The sequence below is a fragment of the Podarcis filfolensis genome, assembly GCF_964270895.1.
Source record: "Podarcis filfolensis genome assembly, chromosome: 6".
In the NCBI taxonomy this organism is placed as follows: Eukaryota; Metazoa; Chordata; class Lepidosauria; order Squamata; family Lacertidae; genus Podarcis; species Podarcis filfolensis.
In genome coordinates, this window is record NC_139609.1 from 66926383 (window position 1) to 66946253 (window position 19871).

Below are 19871 nucleotides of genomic sequence, written 5' to 3' on the forward strand. Positions count from 1 at the left end.
CTTATTGTCTGACTGAGCTATTCCCTACCCTTTCTACATTCTTCCTAAATGTGGCAGATAAGGAGCGTGACACGCAAATAGCAGTATGGAAGTCACTGCCTGTTCATATACTAAACTTTGCATTTCTAATGCGTACAAGGTACTTCAGTCACTTCTTTTCAGGTATACATTTCCCCCATATGGGTTCTGCATCTCAGGATGATCACCGGCCTAATAATAGTTTCGTTCAGGCTTTATTTTGCCTTTTTAAAGCGTTGTTGCGTAAGCACTGGATGAATGAAAGAGGCAGAACAAACACACAAAAATCCAGCCACCTGGTTTCCATGACTGTGAAAAAGAATAATGCAGTTCTGAAGGTAAATGTAGGATATCATTAATACTAACAAAATATATGTAAGTGATCAGAACTGGGACATACGGCTCAGTGTTAAAGATGGGTTTGTATTGAATATTTTTATGAAATGGTGCAGTATCTGGTGTGAGCTAACACCGATGTAATCCAGCAATGTTAAAAAAAACACAGTTTTGTCATTGGGGAGGTAGGTTGTATTTTAGCTGTGGTTTTGTAAGGATCTAAAGCTTTTAGACGGCGGGACACGGGTGGCGCTGTGGGTTAAACCACAGAGCCTAGGACTTGCCTATCAGAAGGTCGGTGGTTCGAATCCCCGTGATGGGGTGAGCTCCCGTTGCTCGGTCCCTGCTCCTCCCCACCTAGCAGTTCAAAAGCACGTCAAAGTGCAAGTAGATAAATAGGTACCACTCCGGCGGGAAGGTAAACGGCGCTTCCGTGCGCTGCTCTGGTTCGCCAGAAGCAGCTTAGTCATGCTGGCCACGTGACCCGGAAGCTGTACGCCGGCTCCCTTGGCCAATAAAGTGAGATGAGCACCACAACCCCAAAGTCGGTCACGACTGGACCTAATGGTCAGGGGTCCCTTTACCTTTTTAAAGCTTTTCTGCTAATTGTGCATGTAAGTTGTGAGAGAGAAAGTACCGGAAACTGCAAAACAAAGATCCAAGTCCTCATGTTTGTTTATTTATTTCAAAATTTTCATAACACACAGATAACTGTCCCCCCCCAAAAAAATACTAAATATGGGGGGGCAGCAAATTAAAGAACATGCAGCATTTTTATTTAATGAAAGCCATTTTTGAATAGTAAAGCTTATAAATGATACGTGTTCATCAGAAAAAGTAGGTATAGATGTGTTTTTTTTAAGGACTAGATAGCTTCATGGAAGATATGAGTATTGATGTTTTTGTCAGAGGTCAGGCTTACGTGAGTGGGGAAAAAATTGAGTGGCCCCCAGTCAATGCCTCAGGTTTTCTCAACACTATAAAGATTCTACCCAGTTAGAATGGCTTTTTGCAAAGCACACATGAACAAAATAAAACCAATTGTTTTGTTATAATGTTCTTTACTGATGCTTTGAGCTCTCCTGAAGCTTTTAAGTTGCACAGGGTGTTTGTTTTATGTGCTCGGTTTCTTATAGGTTGGCATGCTACGCTTGCTACGTATAGCAGCTCTAATGCAAAAGTGTAAGTCTTTTTCTCTTGAGAACTTGCTTCAGTGAAGCAACAAAGCAAAGATTTGGTCCTTTGATACTTTCTCCCTGTATGTTGCAATTCATCTGACTGAAATATCACTATAAGGTACCATGTTTCTTTGCAGATGCTAAACATTACAGGGACATACCATTCAGGCACTTTGTCTTCTATTTCACAGTTGTATTACTTAATATACCTGGGATCTACATTTGTACTGTACATGCAGAAAAGTGCTTTTCTGGGTATTCATGGAAACACCACTAAAGCTCGTTGATTCCCCCCATACATATATTTTCATAGCTTGTGTTTAGTGTGAATGTTTTTAATGGCTATCATGTAGTGAATCCTGCATAATAGTTTTGGGGAACACCAGATGTGTTGTGTAGTAAATTACACATTAATCTTTTTGTCCCCCTTGCCCTAGTTAGACCAGTCATCTCTTATGTTTGGGCTAATTTGCTTTGAAGGAACTACTGAAGGATGCCATTGGACGGATGGTAGAACTTGTTCTGACACCCCATGTTTTGTTAATAATCTCACTTGGGCCTTGCTTTCCTATTATAAAATGAAAATAATGGTTGTACTTGTCAAAGTTGCTTGAGACATTCTAGAAAGTGTATGTCTGACTGTTGTTTGCAGGCTCATTCTATAACTACCTATATAACATTAACTATTCACACCATCGTGTGAAGCTCAGGATGAAACTATGAAGTTCAGCTATCATTTTCATACCGGAAACCTATTTGCATATTCAGGCCCCACAAAGAGAAAAGTGGAATGCTGATTTTATAAATCCAATACCATTCCAATCTCTGCTTGCAATTTTTGGCGATTTTCAAGCAAATATTAAAGAACTCTGATAACCTGGGATGAAATACCTCACCATTTGGTTTTGTTGCTACTGAATGGTCAAATAAATGTGACTACATCTGTTGCAAAATGTCCTAAATTTGCAGCATCTCAGTTACCTGTATGAAATCATAAAGTTTGTTCCTCCAGTATTGACAGTAAATCTGTGGTGGTTGCCTTTCTAAATATTCAGAATGCCAAGTACTGTATAAAAATTGAAACACTGAACAGGATTTGGGATTGTACCTCTTTACCCTTCTCATTGCTAGGCTAGGTCAAAGGTTCACCACGTTGGCATGGATGGAGGAGAGTTTGTGTACTTCTTATCCTATCCTGTGTCAAAATAGCAAGGTCAGCAAGCTGTCAGTCATGTATTCCCATTAGCAACAGGCTCCCAATAAGTCTGTGTGCAGAAAGGTGCACATAACATAGCCCACCTCCCCCTTCTGCCATGGTTGGAGTGTCCTTTGTGGCTTTATCTTGACCTAGTCTCTTCTCCCTGGGCTAGAGGTTGGGCATCGTTTCAATATCCCTGATCAGGCCAAGCACCTGGTCATTTATTTCAACAGAGGCCAACCTCTAGGAATTCCTGGGAGCTTGAGGGGCTGGCAAAATGCTCAGGAGTCTGGAAAGCAAGCTGTCATAATTAACCATGTGCTGCATACCTCAATTAGTAAAGGCATAAGAATTCCAGACTTAAGCCATGGCCCAAAATAGATCACTCTTGGTTGTCCTTGCCCGAAATCACTTAGCATTTCTGGGCACCCAGTACTAACCCTTACTTTTAATGCAATATATAAATATATTGCATTAAAACAAAACTTTTATCTCGTAAATTAGTTGTTAATCAAAGAGATATTTTATTTTATTTAAAGAGCCCAGTTTTGGTCTATAATCTACTGTATATTTTGATTAGTTGTTCCTGAGATCAAGAAAAGTAGGCTTTCATCTACATTGAGATGCAACTGGATGCCAACCCTAAGTTTTCTGAAAGTATGCAACTTTCCCTTCTGAGTTTAAAAGTGAGAGATTTATTTTGCATGGGATTTATCCAGGTGTGAAGGAACAATGCTACAAGGCAAGTGCATTTCCCAAAGTGAAGTAAAGCGAAAGAGTGCAAGTAGCATTGTCCAGGATGAAATGCCTTTCAAGTTGTTCTAGATTGCAATTGTTCTCCAAAATGTACTTCTTTCTCATAATATTTCTGGGTATAATTTCCTGGGCTTACAAATGTCCACGAGTGTAACGTCTAATCTAACATACTCAAGTAGATGCTACTCTGTATATGTGAGAATGGAAGAGTCAAATTCATGTTTAATCTTAGAGATATGAATATGAAACTGATACACTTCGTTGGTGTGGCTTAGTTGCTTTTGAGATCAAATCCATTTTCGATTAACACTAGAAATGCTTTCGTTTGAGTGGTCGTGTGTTTCTCCCCCACCAGAGCTGCATAGGAATTTCAGGACAACCAATACTGAATTGTTTGGATCTTGTCTTTGAACAGGTTTTGACAGAACTGAAGTCCGACAATCAGCGGCTGAAAGATGAGAATGGAGCCCTCATCCGTGTCATCAGTAAACTCTCGAAGTAGTATATTGAACATAGGATGGGCAGAAAGAGGAGATATTTGTGCACATGCTGCCAACCCTGCCACCTGCTTCTGATCTTCCAGTTGAAAGAGCAGCTGGCATTTCAGACACGGATCAGCTAGCCCCACCCTTCACTGCTCTTTGCACCTTGCTAGGCATTCCCATATTGCACAGTGCTTATCCTTCCCCCCCAACACAGCATGCCCCGCCATGTTTTAATATTTTTGGAATGTTGAAGTAACTCATTTGAAGGGACAAAAGACTGGGTTGGCGCTGTCTGAGCTGCCCAAACGATCTGCTGTAAGCTCCATATCCGTCCACCATAATCTGATGTAAAGAAGAATCTACTGTAATAAGTGATATAGAAGTGACTCCATAGCGTTGACCCAACATGTCTTAAGATACTGTCTTGGAGTAGGAATAATGAGTGAAACTAGGAATTGCCACTGAGGATTTATCAATCTCCATTCTGGAATTTGGAAGTCTGCGGTGCTGGTGAAAGCCATGATGACTTATTTCTCTGGGAGTCTGACAACAGTCACTTGGCTTGGAGATTCGTGTTTTCCATGTGTCTCAGTAGCTAACTGATTTATTTAATGTAAGATTTTTGATAATTTAATTTGGGGATCCAATCACTGGTTCTCCTTTCTGTTTTGCTTCACTTTTGCCTGCTACCCTTTGGTGGTTCTTGCTGTTTTTTCCATGGGTGCCTTCTTTGGTACTGTTTAATAATAACGTGATCTTACAGCCTCTGCATTCTTTGGCTAACAGTTTGCCCCTTGATTTTTCAAGACTTCTGGTGGAAAGAGAGCTAACCAGCGAAAAGTGCTTATTGAATGAAATCCCATAGACACAATGCCAAAATACTTCTTTATTAGCAAGATGTTTGGTTTTTCTACATGAAAAACCTCACAAAAGACCTGGGCAAACAAATCACATTTATGTTAACTTGCCAATAGATACGCATTCCGTTGAATAGGTGAGTGTTCTCAGTTTTAACAACAGCAAGGTTTGAGAGATGATGGATAGATGTGCCTATCCCTGTGGAAAATGATGAGCCTCAATCTTGGTGGAAAGTCTTTGCAGTAGCATTCTATGATGTCTGAGAATTCTGATACCATGATCATTTGCGCAGTTGTAAGACATGAATTTGCATTTAATGAGGGCATCAACAGCAGGACCTACATTTCTCAAAAAGCCATTTCTCTGCATACTGGAAATGAACGAATTCATATTTATGGGTTATCATGATGTAACTAATTTGCACGCTCTGTTCTTCTGGATACTACAGAGAACCAGATTTCATCTGCAGAACCTGTTAAGGAGTTTCCTGTCAAAATGGCAACTTGTCTGTGGACTTGCTCTGTTCTTTCCCTGCATTCTTTTAATTCTCACAATTATTTAAAATAAGGAACTTTGGGATCTGAGAATAACTACTCTTGAAAGCATACAAGTGAGCAGTAGAAATTCAGACATTTCATTCAGCATTTATCAGAGGGGGAAGATGCTTTTTTGATCAGTTATGGATCAGCTCTGAGATGAAGACAGAATTGTGCAGAGACTCAGCAAGACTTCTTCCTTTCTTACCCCCAGGCACTCTCAGAATCTCCAGAGGGCCCCCCCCCACAACCCTTGAGCACGTTTGAGGGCATACCAGGGACTTCAGAAGGAAGGAGAGGACGTTGAAGTCCCATTGCACGATTAGAAATCTGTTTCACTCAAATATAGAGACTCCATATGTTTGCACTCCGTTTCGGAGTAGAACTGTATGAATTCAGTTAATAACCAGTGGATATCATCTTTGCATAGAAGCATCTCAAAAGACTAATTCAGGCTTCTACTATGGTGAACATAGCGTGTCCCTTTGAACAGAAACAAGGTAAACTCTGAGTTCCTAGCAAACTATTGCTTAAAAAAAGAAGCACCAGAAATATTTTCTGACATTATGTTTCATTTTAAGAACAGCAGATAGTCAGGATTCTGGATGGGTCAGATAAAATATCTGGTACAACCTCTTATACTCTACTAATTTTATTTGTTGCTTTTCTTACATCCAGTGCTTTTCTTCAACAGTTACCTTCCTACCAACCTTGTTTCAGAGCTAGAGAGGCTTGTGGGGGTTGTTTTATACTGGCCACAACATGCACTGATCTCTGTGAGTGGTATCTTCCAGCTCAAGCATTCTAGCTCACCAGTCTAGCTGATTTTACACCGGTGAGAGTATTTGGCTGAACTTTTTCAGACTCTGCCATTTAACAGCACAGAAGGAGCAGGCATCTGGTGCTTATGGTCCATTCTATAATGATCCCTACATTCTCCTGTTGTCAGTTCTCACTTAGCATACAGTAGGTTAAGCATATTTCACAGTTTCAATGTGCGGACTTTAAAAGACACAGACTATGGTGGCTAATGCAGCAAGGATGGCTTGCCTGTGGCCCTGCAGAAGTTGGAGGGCTCCAGTTCCCCCCAGCCCCAAACAACATGGCCAGGGATGGTGGGAGTTGGACTCCAGCAGCATCTGAAGGACCACAGATGGCCACATTGATACAGCATGAAGGATGGTGACCTATGAAGTTGAGCCTTTTTAACGTTGGGATTTGATATTTAAACTTGAATTCTGTCCAGCCTGAAATTACGTGAGCTAATTAATCCTGTTGACAAGCCAAAACACTATGATATCTAGTGCTACTGAAAGTTACTTAAGCAGGTTATTTTGGGGGGTCACCAATATCAGTGTTGTCCTCTAAGTATCCTGTGTCTTGACATTCTGGGCTTCGTGTCATGTAAAAGATAATCAAATTTTTACTTATTTTAATACATAGCTTTGTCTTCCTTAGTAAGGCTTCCCTAAACCAATCACCTGAGAACCCATTTTTATTCCAGTATTAAAGTTAACACTGGCCTGGATTGGACAACCATCTCATCTTAAAAAACTGAGGTATGAATGAGAGTTCTTGCCCCCCCCCCCCAATCATGCTGTTATTTTGTCCAAGCTGTGACTAAACCAGGAATAACTTGGGGGAAAGCCTGGATCTTAAATCTTAGTTTGAATTTGGTTTGACAATCCTGTCTTGTTCCAAAGCTGGTAGCCATAGTTTCACAAACTGGAAAACACTGGTAAATAGAGGCCCTTGTTGAAACACAACTCACTCAAAAGGGAGCAGCCGAGGGGCTGTGTACAGGAGCAAAATCATATCTTGATTGATTAAGCTGATATATGATTGTTCAAATGCAGGCTATTATTTTAATATAATGTTTTAACCAAGGGAGTAGACAATTCAGGACAGTCCACTCATAAGCAAATTCATGCCTGTTTTTAAGAAAACCCAGAGAGAAAATGTTACTGCTACTGAATTATGATTGCTTTGTACTGGTGCGTTTTAGTGTTCCAATGGATTTTATATAATGTTAGTTATAATTGTGAAGTCTGCTAGAATATTCTCTACATAAAGTACAAATTATGCGGAGAAAGCACTGCAAGTTTATTCTGTGAGCTGTGAGAGCTTTTAACTGGAAGGCACTGGGTGGTTTTTCTTAAAACTCTTCTGCCTTACTGCTTTCTTACTCCCAGAAGCTTCTACAGCTCAGTGTACATCCTAAGACGTACTTGCATGTCGAAGGTCTTAGAAACCTCTTCCGCATCTGTGTTGAAGTTCCCGTGCAACTTTTTTGATATAAGAAGCAGAGCTTGGAGTAAGGAAGGAGCGGGTTTCATTGCTTGCAAATTGTGAACGCGAGGTTTATGTGCGGTGGCTTGTTGGTCTGAAGCAAAGTTTCAGAAGAAGCTAGAGGCATGCAAAAAGGGCCAAGTTGAAGGAAACAAATGCAGATACAGAAGTAGTATTGAGAGCTGACATATTGTGGTTGAATGCCTTGCATTAAAGGAGGTTGTGTTGTACTGCTAAAATACAACATGAATAATATGGATGAACAGCTGTCATATGCAGAGAACTCTTAACCAGTGGAATGGAAATGGAATTTTAAGTGGGGGGTAGATTTAGAGCTGCAAGAGCATGTATACTTGATTTGATCTGTATTTTGTGACAGCTGATGATGCAGCATCTGTGCACTGTCCATATTGATTTACTGTTAATGGAAGGAATTAAAGAATGACTCTAGAGATCTGACCAGATATAATTCAGTCAGTCATCTTCAGTAAGTCAGGGTTTAAGAGTGCACTGTGTTTTATCAAATCAGCTAATTTCAGATTTATTGGTGGTTTCTAGTCCACATAGGAATAATTATTATCAGAAGCCAGTCTGTAGAAATCTGATAGCAAAGTATTTGATGCCATAGGACTGACTTCTTTTAAGGGCTGTGGATACAATCTAGTCGGTGGTTGTTCATTAGCATTTAAAAGTCTTATTCTCATGGGATAACCAGGAATGATAAGACTCGCCATGATGATATTTGCCAATAGGTCAAATCGTATGCAACTCCCTGACTGTGCTTGGGAGACTTAACAGTTGTTTTTCATTAGGGAATAGCTAGTCTGTTCCAAAGGCTGGTGAGCTTAATGTATGCCTGTAGATGGTAAAGTGCAGAATGTAGTCCTTTCCCCCACAAAGGATATTGACTGAATATCTCTCCCCTGCCCTGCCAATTCTGCCATTACCAGGTGATGGTAGGTCGCCAAGGCCTGGGATTTACTGACAGTGAATAGAAATCATGATTGAAATCAAAATATACTTGAGAGATGATTTCTACTGTATCATGTTTGCTTTCCCCCATAACCACTATAATTCTTTCTGAATTAGAGAGCTGTTTGTGAGCAGGCTCTTAGCACGTTTCCGGACGACTTCCAAATTCCCACTTTGATTCAAATGCAGATTCTCCTTAACAAACATGTCTCCAATTTTTTTGAATGGGTGTTCATCTGTATCTGAGAGTGATCATGTTTTGCTAGGACTCCTTGCAAGCAAGTCAGAAGGCAGAAATGTCTCCCCCCGCCCACCCGAGATAGAAATTTGTCCTTTGCACTCACACTGATGCCCCCTACTTTCATCTTTGTTTTCCTTTATTCTACTTCACTCCTGCCATATTAGCCCACCTGTTGCACAAGGCAGCTTCTCAACTCAAAGTCCAGCATTTTTGGATGTACTCCTTCCTTCAGCGATGTTAAGGGGCCTGTTTCAAAAGGCAATTTTAAGTTTATTTCAAGCTAGCAGACTCCCCAAGGCCTTTTCCCTGAGTGACTTAGGTTTGGATCATGATCACTTTCATGTTTGGAAATCCTTTTGCATGATTCTCCTAGAAGCAGCATGTTCCATGAAGGGCTTTTTACCAAGATTAACTCCACAAGCAGCTCACAGGTGAAATTTAACCCAATTCCTAGGGGCAATTCTTTTCTTCCTCTGTTCCTTTCCCCTGACAACTGTTCTCTCTTTTCCTGGGGCAAATTGGACCCTTGGCATATGTGACTTTCAAGGTGTTCTCAGTAAATACTCTTGAAAAACAGCACAGCCCAAGCTGTTGCCACAGGGCCTTTTGTGTTGTCCCCTCCCCTTGCTTCCCTCATGTTGTTGATGAATCTAGTAACAAGTCCCCTCTGCAAATGCTAACTCGTGGAAAAGAGTGGTGTTATGCACTTGGCTCGCTAACTTCCCAAGCTGCAAGTATTCTGTACTTACCTGTTTTAAGGAGAGTTTTACAGATTGTTGTAAATACACTACTTGGAGAAAAGACTAGCCTGTGAGTGATGAGAAAGAATGTATTTTTATGCAATTTTTTGAGTGGCCTTTCAAACTCTTGAGATGAATGGTTTTTGTTTTCTTGATTGTTATATAGTATTCTAAGTATATGTTTGAAAGTTTGGGGATAATATTCACATCTATGATGCTTGTAAACACAACAGTATTTATAAATGAATAAAGTGCTTTAACACAGCCTGAGTCTATCTTAATAGTGAGAGCATGGTCTCAGGATGCTTTGGTGAGTTACTGGGGGAAGTAGAAGTTTCCCCATCTCCTCATGAATGTTTGCTTTGAAGTAAGGTTACATTTGTCTTAGTCAAATGGGAAACTTGATGCAGTGGCAAAAAATAATAGCAACACGTGAAAGTCTCAATGAAACTGCATGAGGAACCAAGTGATGTAGATCCTATCTTCCCTCTTAACTTAGCATTTGCTACATTTCCTTGCCATTGGAAATATGGACCAGGACAATATGAAGGGGCTGTTGAACTGTGATAAAGAGACATGTGAATGAAACAATGGCAATATGCCACATTTTTATATCTAATGGCTAACACCGCAACCCCAGAGTTGGCTATGACTGGACCTAATGGTCAGGGGTCCCTTTACCTTTACCTATGCCTTCCATACATGGGAGTTGAAATTGACTAAAAAGTGGAAAGCCTTTGCTTGAGTTGAATGTTTGCCAACACATATTTTTTAGAAATGAATAGAACAGAAGCTACATTTTATGCCCTGTTGTGAGGATTTTCAATTACCGTATTTTTCGCTCTATAAGACGCACCAGACCACAAGACGCACCTAGTTTTTGGAGGAGGAAAACAAGAAAAAGAATATTCTGAATCTCAGAAGCCAGAACAGCAAGAGGGATCGCTGCGCAGTGAAAGCAGCAATCCCTCTTGCTGTTCTGGCTTCTGGGATAGCTGCGCAGCCTGCATCCACTCCATAAGACGCACACACATTTCCCCTTACTTTTTAGGAGGGTAAAAGTGAGTATTATAGAGCAAAAAAGACGGTATTTTGAAACTATTTTGTCAATAGATTAATGAAGTCTTCAGTGCCCCCCCCCCCGCCCCATAACAATTAAAAGCTGCCTGCATATAGCAAATTAGCCACTGGGCAAAGGGCAGTCCTTTTCCCCTGGTAGTTTGCTCCATGGCCTGTTCAAAAATTGCTAATATGGGAAGAGCATTAATAGGATCTCCCCTGCAGTCTGCATTGGTACAGTGCAGAATTCTACAACAGTGGATGTAATAGATGGAATGACTCCCTGCGAGTGCTGCAATTGGAGAGCAGCGGGATGAAAGGGAGAAACGAGCTAAGAGGAAGGTACGTTTGGCAGATCCTCACCGCTATCAACTCCTACACGGAAACCTATGTCCCCACTGTGGAAAGATGTGCAGATCCAGAATTGGCCTCCACAGTCGTCTATGGACACACTGTTATGACCATATTCATGGAAGACAATCTTCTTCAGCTACAAGTGATTGCCAAAGACGACGACAACACTGGATGTAATATATGAGATGACTCCATGAGAAAGGTATGACGCCTGACACTTGAATCACTGATTTGCCTGTTGGATGTTTTTACTGTGTAAGTTGTTTTGAAAATGCAAACAGGGACGGTTCTCCCCTCACTATCCACTGATTTCTTTTGAACATGGGATCTCTGCCAAAATCCCCTCTTCTATAAAGGGACTTTGTCCTCCAGCTGAGTCTCTCCTAATTCTGAGATCCAATAAGTATTCCTATTAAGAAAAATGCACTTATGTAAATAACAGGAAAACAGAGAACGGCTGGGTCTTTCAGCTAGTTTCTTTAATAAGGAGACGCATATCATTACAAAATAACAATTTAACAATAGAGACAGAAACGGTCCACATGAGGACAGGAAAGGGAGCATTAAAAGCAGCTTCCTGCAGAGAGGGGTGGGGGTGGGGGTTGGAGGTCAGTGCTGCAGAGCTCAGGCTGCACCAGAAATGGTGGGAATGAAGTGGGGCCAAGAAATGAGTTGGTTCAGGACGTTTGTATGTGACAGAGGGCCTGGCTGGAAGAGGAGGCAAAGGAAGCAGAAACCTTGCCTCAGAATACCAAAGCTCTGAAGCCTTTCTCTAGCCTTTTTTGGGTGTGTGGGTGTGTAGGCCACCTATTGAGTTTATGTTCTGTATATCTGCCACCCCTCAAATGGACTTGCCAACTTTTCAAACAGTGCTGCCTTTAACAATCCCACTTTGCCACATTGCGCTATACACCTGCATGAAGGATAGGAGCAGATTTTAGCAGCCTGCTGTGACCTGGGTCATCATGTCCAAATCTGTACTCCATCCATTCATAACGTTCCTGCTACCTGCCACTTTTTTGATGTCATCCTGCAGTTTTATAGTGCTGGTGATAAGCTGAGATAAAGCCCAGTTCGCACTATGGTTGTTGTTTTTTTTGCCAAGCTCATTGACAACACACGCCTCATGGAGTGGTGCTATGGCCAGAAAACTTGGATCAACAATCGCTTGGACAGAGGCTTTTTCAAAAAATAGTCCTATAATTCCTTTCAGAACTGGGTGTTACAGAAGTAGCCTAAAGGGCCCCAGCAATCTCATCGCTTGAGGATGCCACCATTTTCCTTTTTTCCCACAGACAGCCCCTTGTTCAGACAAAACCTCACTGGCAGTGAACACACAATGGGAAATGCTTGACCAGATAAGATTCCTGTGAAGCCCTGCCATGTATCGATGGGCCATGTTCAGACTTCTAACTGCATGTTGGGGGTTCACAGCCAATGCAGGTGTGCCCCTTCCTGTTCTGCTAAACATGCATTCAAAGAAGATGTGAGAGTTTTGCCTCAACTGGGTCACTGTCTGGCCAAGCTTGAAATAAACTATCCGACTTTTCTCCTCCCCAAGGTGAGCACTATTCCCTATGAGTCCTTCCCATCCACTACCCAAAACTTCCTCTGGGTATGGTGTCATCCAGCCATTACTGGACTACAGCTCAAGGTGGCTGAGACTGATGGAGCTGGGAGTCTGAAAACACCCAGAGGGTTCTGCAATAGCTGCTCCTCTAGATGAACACATCATGCTGATACAGGAACTATAGACCTTCCCCATGCCTGCCCACTGCTCCAATTGTGGTTTTTAAGAAAAATTATTGGCTTATCTGGCAGCAGTTGAGGTGGCTAAGAAGCAGCCTCCCATTGAAATTTCCCATAATGCTATGTTGGGTGTTCCAGGGCATCATGGGAAAGTATTAACAGTGGTCTTCCCAGATCCATCCACTGCCACTGGATAAGCCTTCAACTGGGGAAGATGGGTGGACAAGAGGGTTAAAAGAGACACCAGCACTGATGTGATCTGCCAGGGTGTTTTGATCCCTGAATGGCTGCCTCAAATGCTGAAGCTAATCCTGACTGTTGAGCAAGAAAGAACTTCAGAACAATGTTATTCGCAGCCAGTGTTGAAAGGCCTATACTTGACGGCTTTCCTTCAGAGCTCCAACCCAAAGTGAAGCCGCGGCCTCCAAGTTGGGTCTCTGTCATGCACAAACGTCCCCAGGAATAACGTAAGACATGGACAGCACGATAGACAAAGACAGAGGCGGGGAAACATTAGCGAGGGAGAGGAGAGACTGGGGATCACCTGTCAGCCAATCCCAGTTTCAGGATCCTGACAGCCTGTGATCTAATATGGCTTCTAAATTTGCTTCAACAGTGAAATGCTTCAGCACGACACAGAACATTGAAGCGGCAATGTTGCTGCTACTAGGACATGGTAAAAATGCAACAAGTTACAGTTTTGTAAATATAGATTACAACACACTGATGAAATCCACTGCCATATTGTTGGTGTTGTATCCCCCACCCCACCCCATACAACGCTTCTATGAATATTTTTTTAAATGGATCAGGCATGCTTTGTTGCTTTTTTATTAAAAAAATTATTACTTTTTATTGAAAATAAACTTACATTGTTACAACCACTCTCTCTTATTTATTTTTTTACAGTCCCCTCCCCCCATCTTATTAGGTAAAATAAATTCATTCACACCACATTTTAAAAATAACTCTGTAGCCTGACTGTATTCTAGAAAATGGGCAATGACACACATGGTCTATGGGTTCTGCTCTTTGCATGCTGCTGCTACTTACATACTGGCTAGGCATCATGCATTGCTTACAAGAGGGTTTCATTTATGTTAATAGATCTCTATATCATTTTATATATAAGTACACACAAATGATGGGATTTGGATGAGGCTCAGATGGCTTGAGTTGATTCACCTTTTCTCCCCCTTTATAGAAAAAGAAATTAAAACCAAAATACATTTATATTGTGTATTAAAGTTACAGCTCCCCCATTTTAAACTGTAGAAGTTTGAGACACCATTCATTAATGGCTGTGTGTTCTGACCTGGTTCTTAGTGCTAATATTTCCACATCATTGGTTTCAAAGAGGACACCCTGGATCGTTTATCAGCAGGAGAAGATTAACAGAACTGGGTTTGTGTGGCGATGTTGCCGTTTTGCAGTGCAGTCCGATCCTTTTTGCTTGCAGAAATTCAAATTCTCCAAACATATTTGTTCTAATTCAGTAAGATTAATCTATGCCCATAACCACTATTGATATGGAGGCATCTTCAATGCAATGCTCACCTGAGCCCTCGCAAACTGTCTACATGCCTCTTGAAATATCAATAGATATATGCATCCACATGCACAGTATCTTATTATGGGGCTATAGATTACTTTGTATCTTACTGCCATCTGTTTACGTAGACATCACCTTTATAGCCACATGTGAATGGGCAATATAAATGCTAACTCAAGGTAAATTTAAGCTATGAGCTGGATCCAGACTTCCCACAAGCAGAATTCCATTCAAGACTGCAGGAGGCCAGGATGACTTCATCCTGAAAAGCTCTTCCAGAGGACATGGAAGATGGGGAATGGTGAAAGTTGCCCCAAGAGCCTCTGCTGGATTCCAGTCCTTTCCATTCACAAAAGGCAGCTCTCTATCCAACCTTATGAATTTTGCAGCCATTGCATGATTGTCAATGAGGCAATTTGGAGTGCCACATAGATTCTGCCACCCACACCCACATACACCCCTTTCTTTAGTGTGAATTAAGAACCTCAAGCCTCAAGTGACACTGTTTAGAAGCATGAATTGCCAATCCAGGGAAGGAAGTGACGTTTGCAAGTTTTACATAACACATCACACAGTTGCAAATCAACAAAATTTATATTATGGCATATATTTGTTTGCACCATAATAAATGTATTGGGCTTTAAAGGTGAAACAAGACTCTTTGCTGCTCTCGTTGCAACAGACTTAACAGGGCTTCTGCACTAGAAACAGTTATAAATGTTAGTATTTTGCAGATCAAAGCAAAGTAATCCCACCAAACGGTGGCAGATCTGGGAGAGAACTGGCGTCAGGTTCTACAGCTGTAGGTAAGAGGAGGCAAAAGAAGCATAACCTGGGAAGATAATCAACACTGTAATTCACTGTAACAAAATAATACAAATTGGTTTGGCAGCCTTTATCCAAATGTATAGGTGCCTGCAGTGACTAGGAACTGTACACAAAGACTGGCACACTGGCACAAATGCACGCGCACCCATAGATTCCAGTGCTCACCCACTATTTAAGAAAGCAGGACATTGCAGAACCTCATGAGAATCTCTGAGGGATGAAGAGCTCATTATTCCACCATGCTTACAACCTGCAAAGGCACCTTTTGATCTTTGTGGACAGAAACATGTGATCCTTCCCTCTGCTATTGGGACTTCCTGGCACTACAGTGGTGCTGTTGCGATGGCATCTGATTAGGGATGGTGCCATGTCTAGGTTAAGAAGAAGAATCTCATGGACAGATTCAGAACTCCACAAGGACATCCTTCTGCAAGGATGCCTTAAAACCCTATCTTTGCCAGTGGCAGCATTAAAAGCTAAGAGAGGCACAAATTTTATCTACCCTTAATCGGGAACAAATTTAATGTACCCTTTAGTGGGGATGGACATACTTGTGTTGTTTTTTTTAAAAAAAGAACAAACCAGTACCAAAGCTATCTTTTCAGAGATGCTGCAGTGATTTTTTAATTTTTTTTCTGATTAAGCATAGGCACTATTGCATATGGTCCTGCAGGTTTGATTAATAAATAAACCCAGGTCTCACTTCATGGGGCTTAGGAGCACAACCTACAGGTGGTGATACCATGGTAGCAATGTGCAGAATGAACAGGGCTACAATTATAGCTTTTTAGGTTTGATTAATCCAAGAAGGAAACTTTCAGGGAAGCATGCTGAAGACCTTTAAAGAGTCCCTCCCACTTCTTTTCTTCACATTTCTAGAGCATTTTTAAGCAGCTGGTGATGGCTCTCCCTTTCCGTCTCTGTAGTAAAGTTGGTGAGGAAGGAAAAAGAAGCAGAGCCAAGGCCCAAAGTGCATTAACATCAAGGTTTTCACTCACCCCTACGACCAAAGTGGTTTAACTCTGCCTGTACATGAATGATCCTGGGATTACTCTGCTTGCAATGGCCCATTTGGGCAGGAGCAACCTATTTTGAAGGCCTAGTTTCTGGGCTGTACCATTTGGGATTGAAAGGGGAAGATCACGCAATGGAATGCTCCTCCGTACAAACAAACCAACAAACCTATTCTATGCAGGAAAGGAGATGCCTTCTGTCATGCAAGATTTCTACACAACAGGATTCTTGTTTTGTTTTTGTATATGGAGGAACATTCAGTTCTCATCTGCGGGCTGGAATGGCACAAAACAGAGAGAGAGTTATTGCCACCCAGCTAGACCTGAGGCCTAATCCTAGCTAGCCGAGAAACAAAGACTTCAAAGAAACCTACAACCCATGGGAGGTCAGCATACAACACCCAAGAACCCTATGCTTTGTCTGCATTAGCCAAGCTGTTCTTTCAAGCTCAGAATTCCTTACAGGTGGCAAAGGCTGACAGGCAGCTGAGAACCTTAAAGCCAATATTGATACTTAAGTCTTGCCTTGGTGGCCAGAATAGGAAGGGAGACATTATTGCCACAGAGGCTGCTGAAGCACAGGGACTGCCTTATTCTGCATGCTCAGAACTCTACCAGTGCTCTCTCTCTCTGTCTATTCCTACAAACACAAAAGTATAAGTCGTTATTTGGCTGTGCAGCCAAAATATTAAAATGATCATGGTAAGCAGGACTGATTTGGTCCAAGCTAAGCCATTGAAGAAGCTTGCACAAGAGATCTTCCTTGGCTAAATATTTTGCCCTCACAGGACAGGTTTTTGAGGCCTTTTGCTCCCTGAATCTGCAACTTGTATAAAGCCTGAGCCTTGCTCAACCATCTTCATGGCTAGAATCTGGTTTCCCCCTATCAGCACCCAAAGGTCCGAGGACCACCATGGTGACTAAATGGAACACAACCAAGGCAAACATAAAAGCATCAGGCCTGCATTCATTGCTGTATTCTTTAGATGATGAGCTTGAACTGAGCAGGACTGATGGTCCTTCAGTAAAACAGAGGCCTGGGAATTGTGTGCCAGTGTCTACATCCTTCCTGCTCCAACAACCTGAACAGGGAGTCAATACGTCCAAAACATTGGTATCTGGTGCAACAAATGAAACAGGCAGGCCCTTCAGGAATCAGTGCAAACACTAGGTAGCAAAGATAATATGGCTTATCCCTCTGGGATCAGCAAAGAAACCATAAATGTTTTTGGCAGCCGGACAATACTATATAGAACAGGAGATGCTGCTGCCTTTGGTGCATCTTTGGTCCTTAGGTTGGAATGGATTCACTTTCCCTCTAAACTCAAACATGCGCAATGCTCCCTCTATTAGCCAAGAGTGACGTTGCGGGGGTGGGGGGTGGGGAAGACGGCTCCCAGCCGAAAGCTGCTTCAACTCTCCTAATTGAGAAATTAGATAAATTAATCTAAGATCAATATAGCATTCTGTAGGCCTTTGGGCAAATCTGCTTGTCCTACCTGCTCTTCCCATCTAGCAGATCATCAGAGCATTAGAAAAACACAGGTATTTCCCATACGCCTTTGGCTGAAAAAAATCCTTAAGATGTTAGGAATGTAGGAAACTGTCTTATACTGAGTCAGGCCACCGATCCCAGTGCTGTCTACTCGGATGGGCAGCGGCTCTCCAAACAGAGGACATTCCCAGTGATACTTGAGGGCACAATGGATGGAACCTGGGATCTTTTTGCATACAATGCACGTGCCTTACCACTGACATATGGACGCAAATTAACCTTCCAGCTAAATATCTCTACATCTCTTCAGATTTAGGTTGCTGTGTCCACAAAAGAGAGATGGCAGTGCAAGGCAGGATGAGAACTGTATGCAAACCAACCCAGGGCTGCCGTTTTCTTCAGGTCTCAAAGCTGCATTGAAGTTCTTGCTACAGTTTTCCACTATGCACCCAGTTTAACACCGCTATCTAGAAGTTGACTTACCTGCAGGGCTGGGCCTTCTAATTTCCACATGGTAAGGCTACTAGCATAAATATCCCGTGGTGCTGTCCTTCAAAAACAAAGTGTGTTTTATGCTCTGCCCTGCACTTAAGACAGAAGAGTGGCAACTCGCAAGTGTAGTTATTGCACTCCAATAATCTCCTAGTACCACTCCACTGTTCTACTCAAGAACTGAAAACTATAAGGGAGCAGAAGACCGACTGCATTACCTAGATAATACAGGGCAATTAGCATTAGGTAATTTGTATGCTCAAAACCACACTCCCCTCACCAAAGAGACTTAAGCCACCAGCTATCCACATAATCAGGGATGTTCCAGTGCCAGAGTTGCTCCTTGTCCCCTCTGCTAGGTGGCCAATGGCTGAAGGCCACCAATCTCGAAGTGTGAGGATGCTCGTATGGTTCCCAAGAGCACCACTTCATGCACCTTGCTGTCTTCCAAAGCAAGCACAGTGTATCTGGTCAACTCACATTGTCAGGCTCTGGTATCATCCAAGCACGGTTTTCAAAGGTCCAATTTAAGGAAGAAGATCCCAAAGCGAGTAAAAGCAAAGCTTGCTTTGTGCTGCTATTCATGGTGGTCTTGGGGAGAAACCCAAGAACGAAGCTTGCTTTGCGCTCGAAGAGAACGACACAGAGAGACGATGGAACATGCAGCAGACAAAACTACTTTGAAGAATGCGAAAGGAACAGCTGTGTCTTTAAACCTTCCCCCCTCTGGATGCTCTCGAGTTCATCCAGAATCCCTCTACAGCCATCAAAGAAAGGGTATTGCAGCTTAGAAAACAGAACGGAACAGAAACCAAACGTTGCCTAACTGAGGTATTGATAGCTCTGGATCACTTTGAATGTTCAGAAGGTGATGCTGGGGTATGGAGCTGCCTATTTATTTTTCCCAAGAGCTGCATCCACCTCCTCTTCAGGCTTCAGGGAATGCCACTGGGCAATGGGACGGCGTGGGTTGGCCAGCATGTCAGACCAGTGCCTTAGCTCCGTGCCAGTGGATTTGTTGCCGACAAATACTTTGCCAATGGCTTCGTTCTTCCCCAGCTTGTCATAATCCAGCACAGTAATCACAACTTGCACTTTCTGGATGGGAGGCAAGAAAAGAGAAATTAGTATTACGGTATACTACTTCCGCTTGAAGTTCAGTAGGTGCTCAGTTGATCTTTTTTTTAAAAAAAAAAAAGGCTGGAAATGATAGTTGTCAGGTTTTAGGAGCAATGGGATTGTTCTGGGATTAATGGGCAAGGAGCAGAGGATCACAACAGGGCGACAATCTCATTGGGGGGGAAATCCTGATCAGAAATAGCGTGTATTTCTGGTTGAACAAGAGCTTGTTGCAAAGATGAGATGATGCACACAAAATTATAGCGACCTATCTACATACTAGTTGTTTGTAAAAGTGATGCGTAGGATTTGTATGTGACTAGGGCTGCAATGTTTAAATCCCTGGACTGCTCAGACTGAATTTTTACAATGCAATCTTATGCTTGCCTTCTCAGAAGGAAGCCCCATTGAGTTCAATGAAACTTGTTCCCAGGCAACTGCTTATAGGACCGAACCCTTAATCCACTCAAAAGAATTGTTTGTAACTGGAAATATTGATTTAAAAAACTCTCTTATATGAGAAAAAGCCTCTAAAAAAGTATCTGCTACCACATGTGCATGCATTATGTAAAAAGAAAACAAGAAAGTACAATTATTCTGTCA

The 19871-nt window shown here is 42.1% G+C and overlaps 2 protein-coding genes across 14 annotated transcripts in view; one reads left to right on the forward strand and one right to left on the reverse strand.

Annotated features, from left to right (window-relative positions):
• The window catches only part of PPP1R12B (protein phosphatase 1 regulatory subunit 12B), a 101786-nt gene extending 91915 nt beyond the window's left edge, over positions 1–9871 (forward strand). For all 10 annotated transcript variants that reach the window (XR_014549005.1, XR_014549006.1, XR_014549007.1 and 7 more), the window contains one exon: positions 3902–9871. Coding sequence is in view for 4 of the 10 variants with exons in the window: in XM_083617347.1 (XP_083473473.1) it covers positions 3902–3988 (87 nt within the window). In the remaining 6 variants the exon portion in view is untranslated. The remainder of the gene's footprint in view (positions 1–3901) is intronic.
• Positions 9872–11481: 1610 nt separating this feature from the next.
• Positions 11482–19871, reverse strand: part of SYT2 (synaptotagmin 2) — a 151638-nt gene continuing 143248 nt past the window's right edge. For all 4 annotated transcript variants that reach the window (XM_083617535.1, XM_083617536.1, XM_083617533.1 and 1 more), the window contains one exon: positions 11482–19247. In XM_083617535.1, coding sequence (XP_083473661.1) covers positions 19041–19247 — 207 coding nt within the window. In that variant the 3' untranslated portion in view covers positions 11482–19040. The remainder of the gene's footprint in view (positions 19248–19871) is intronic.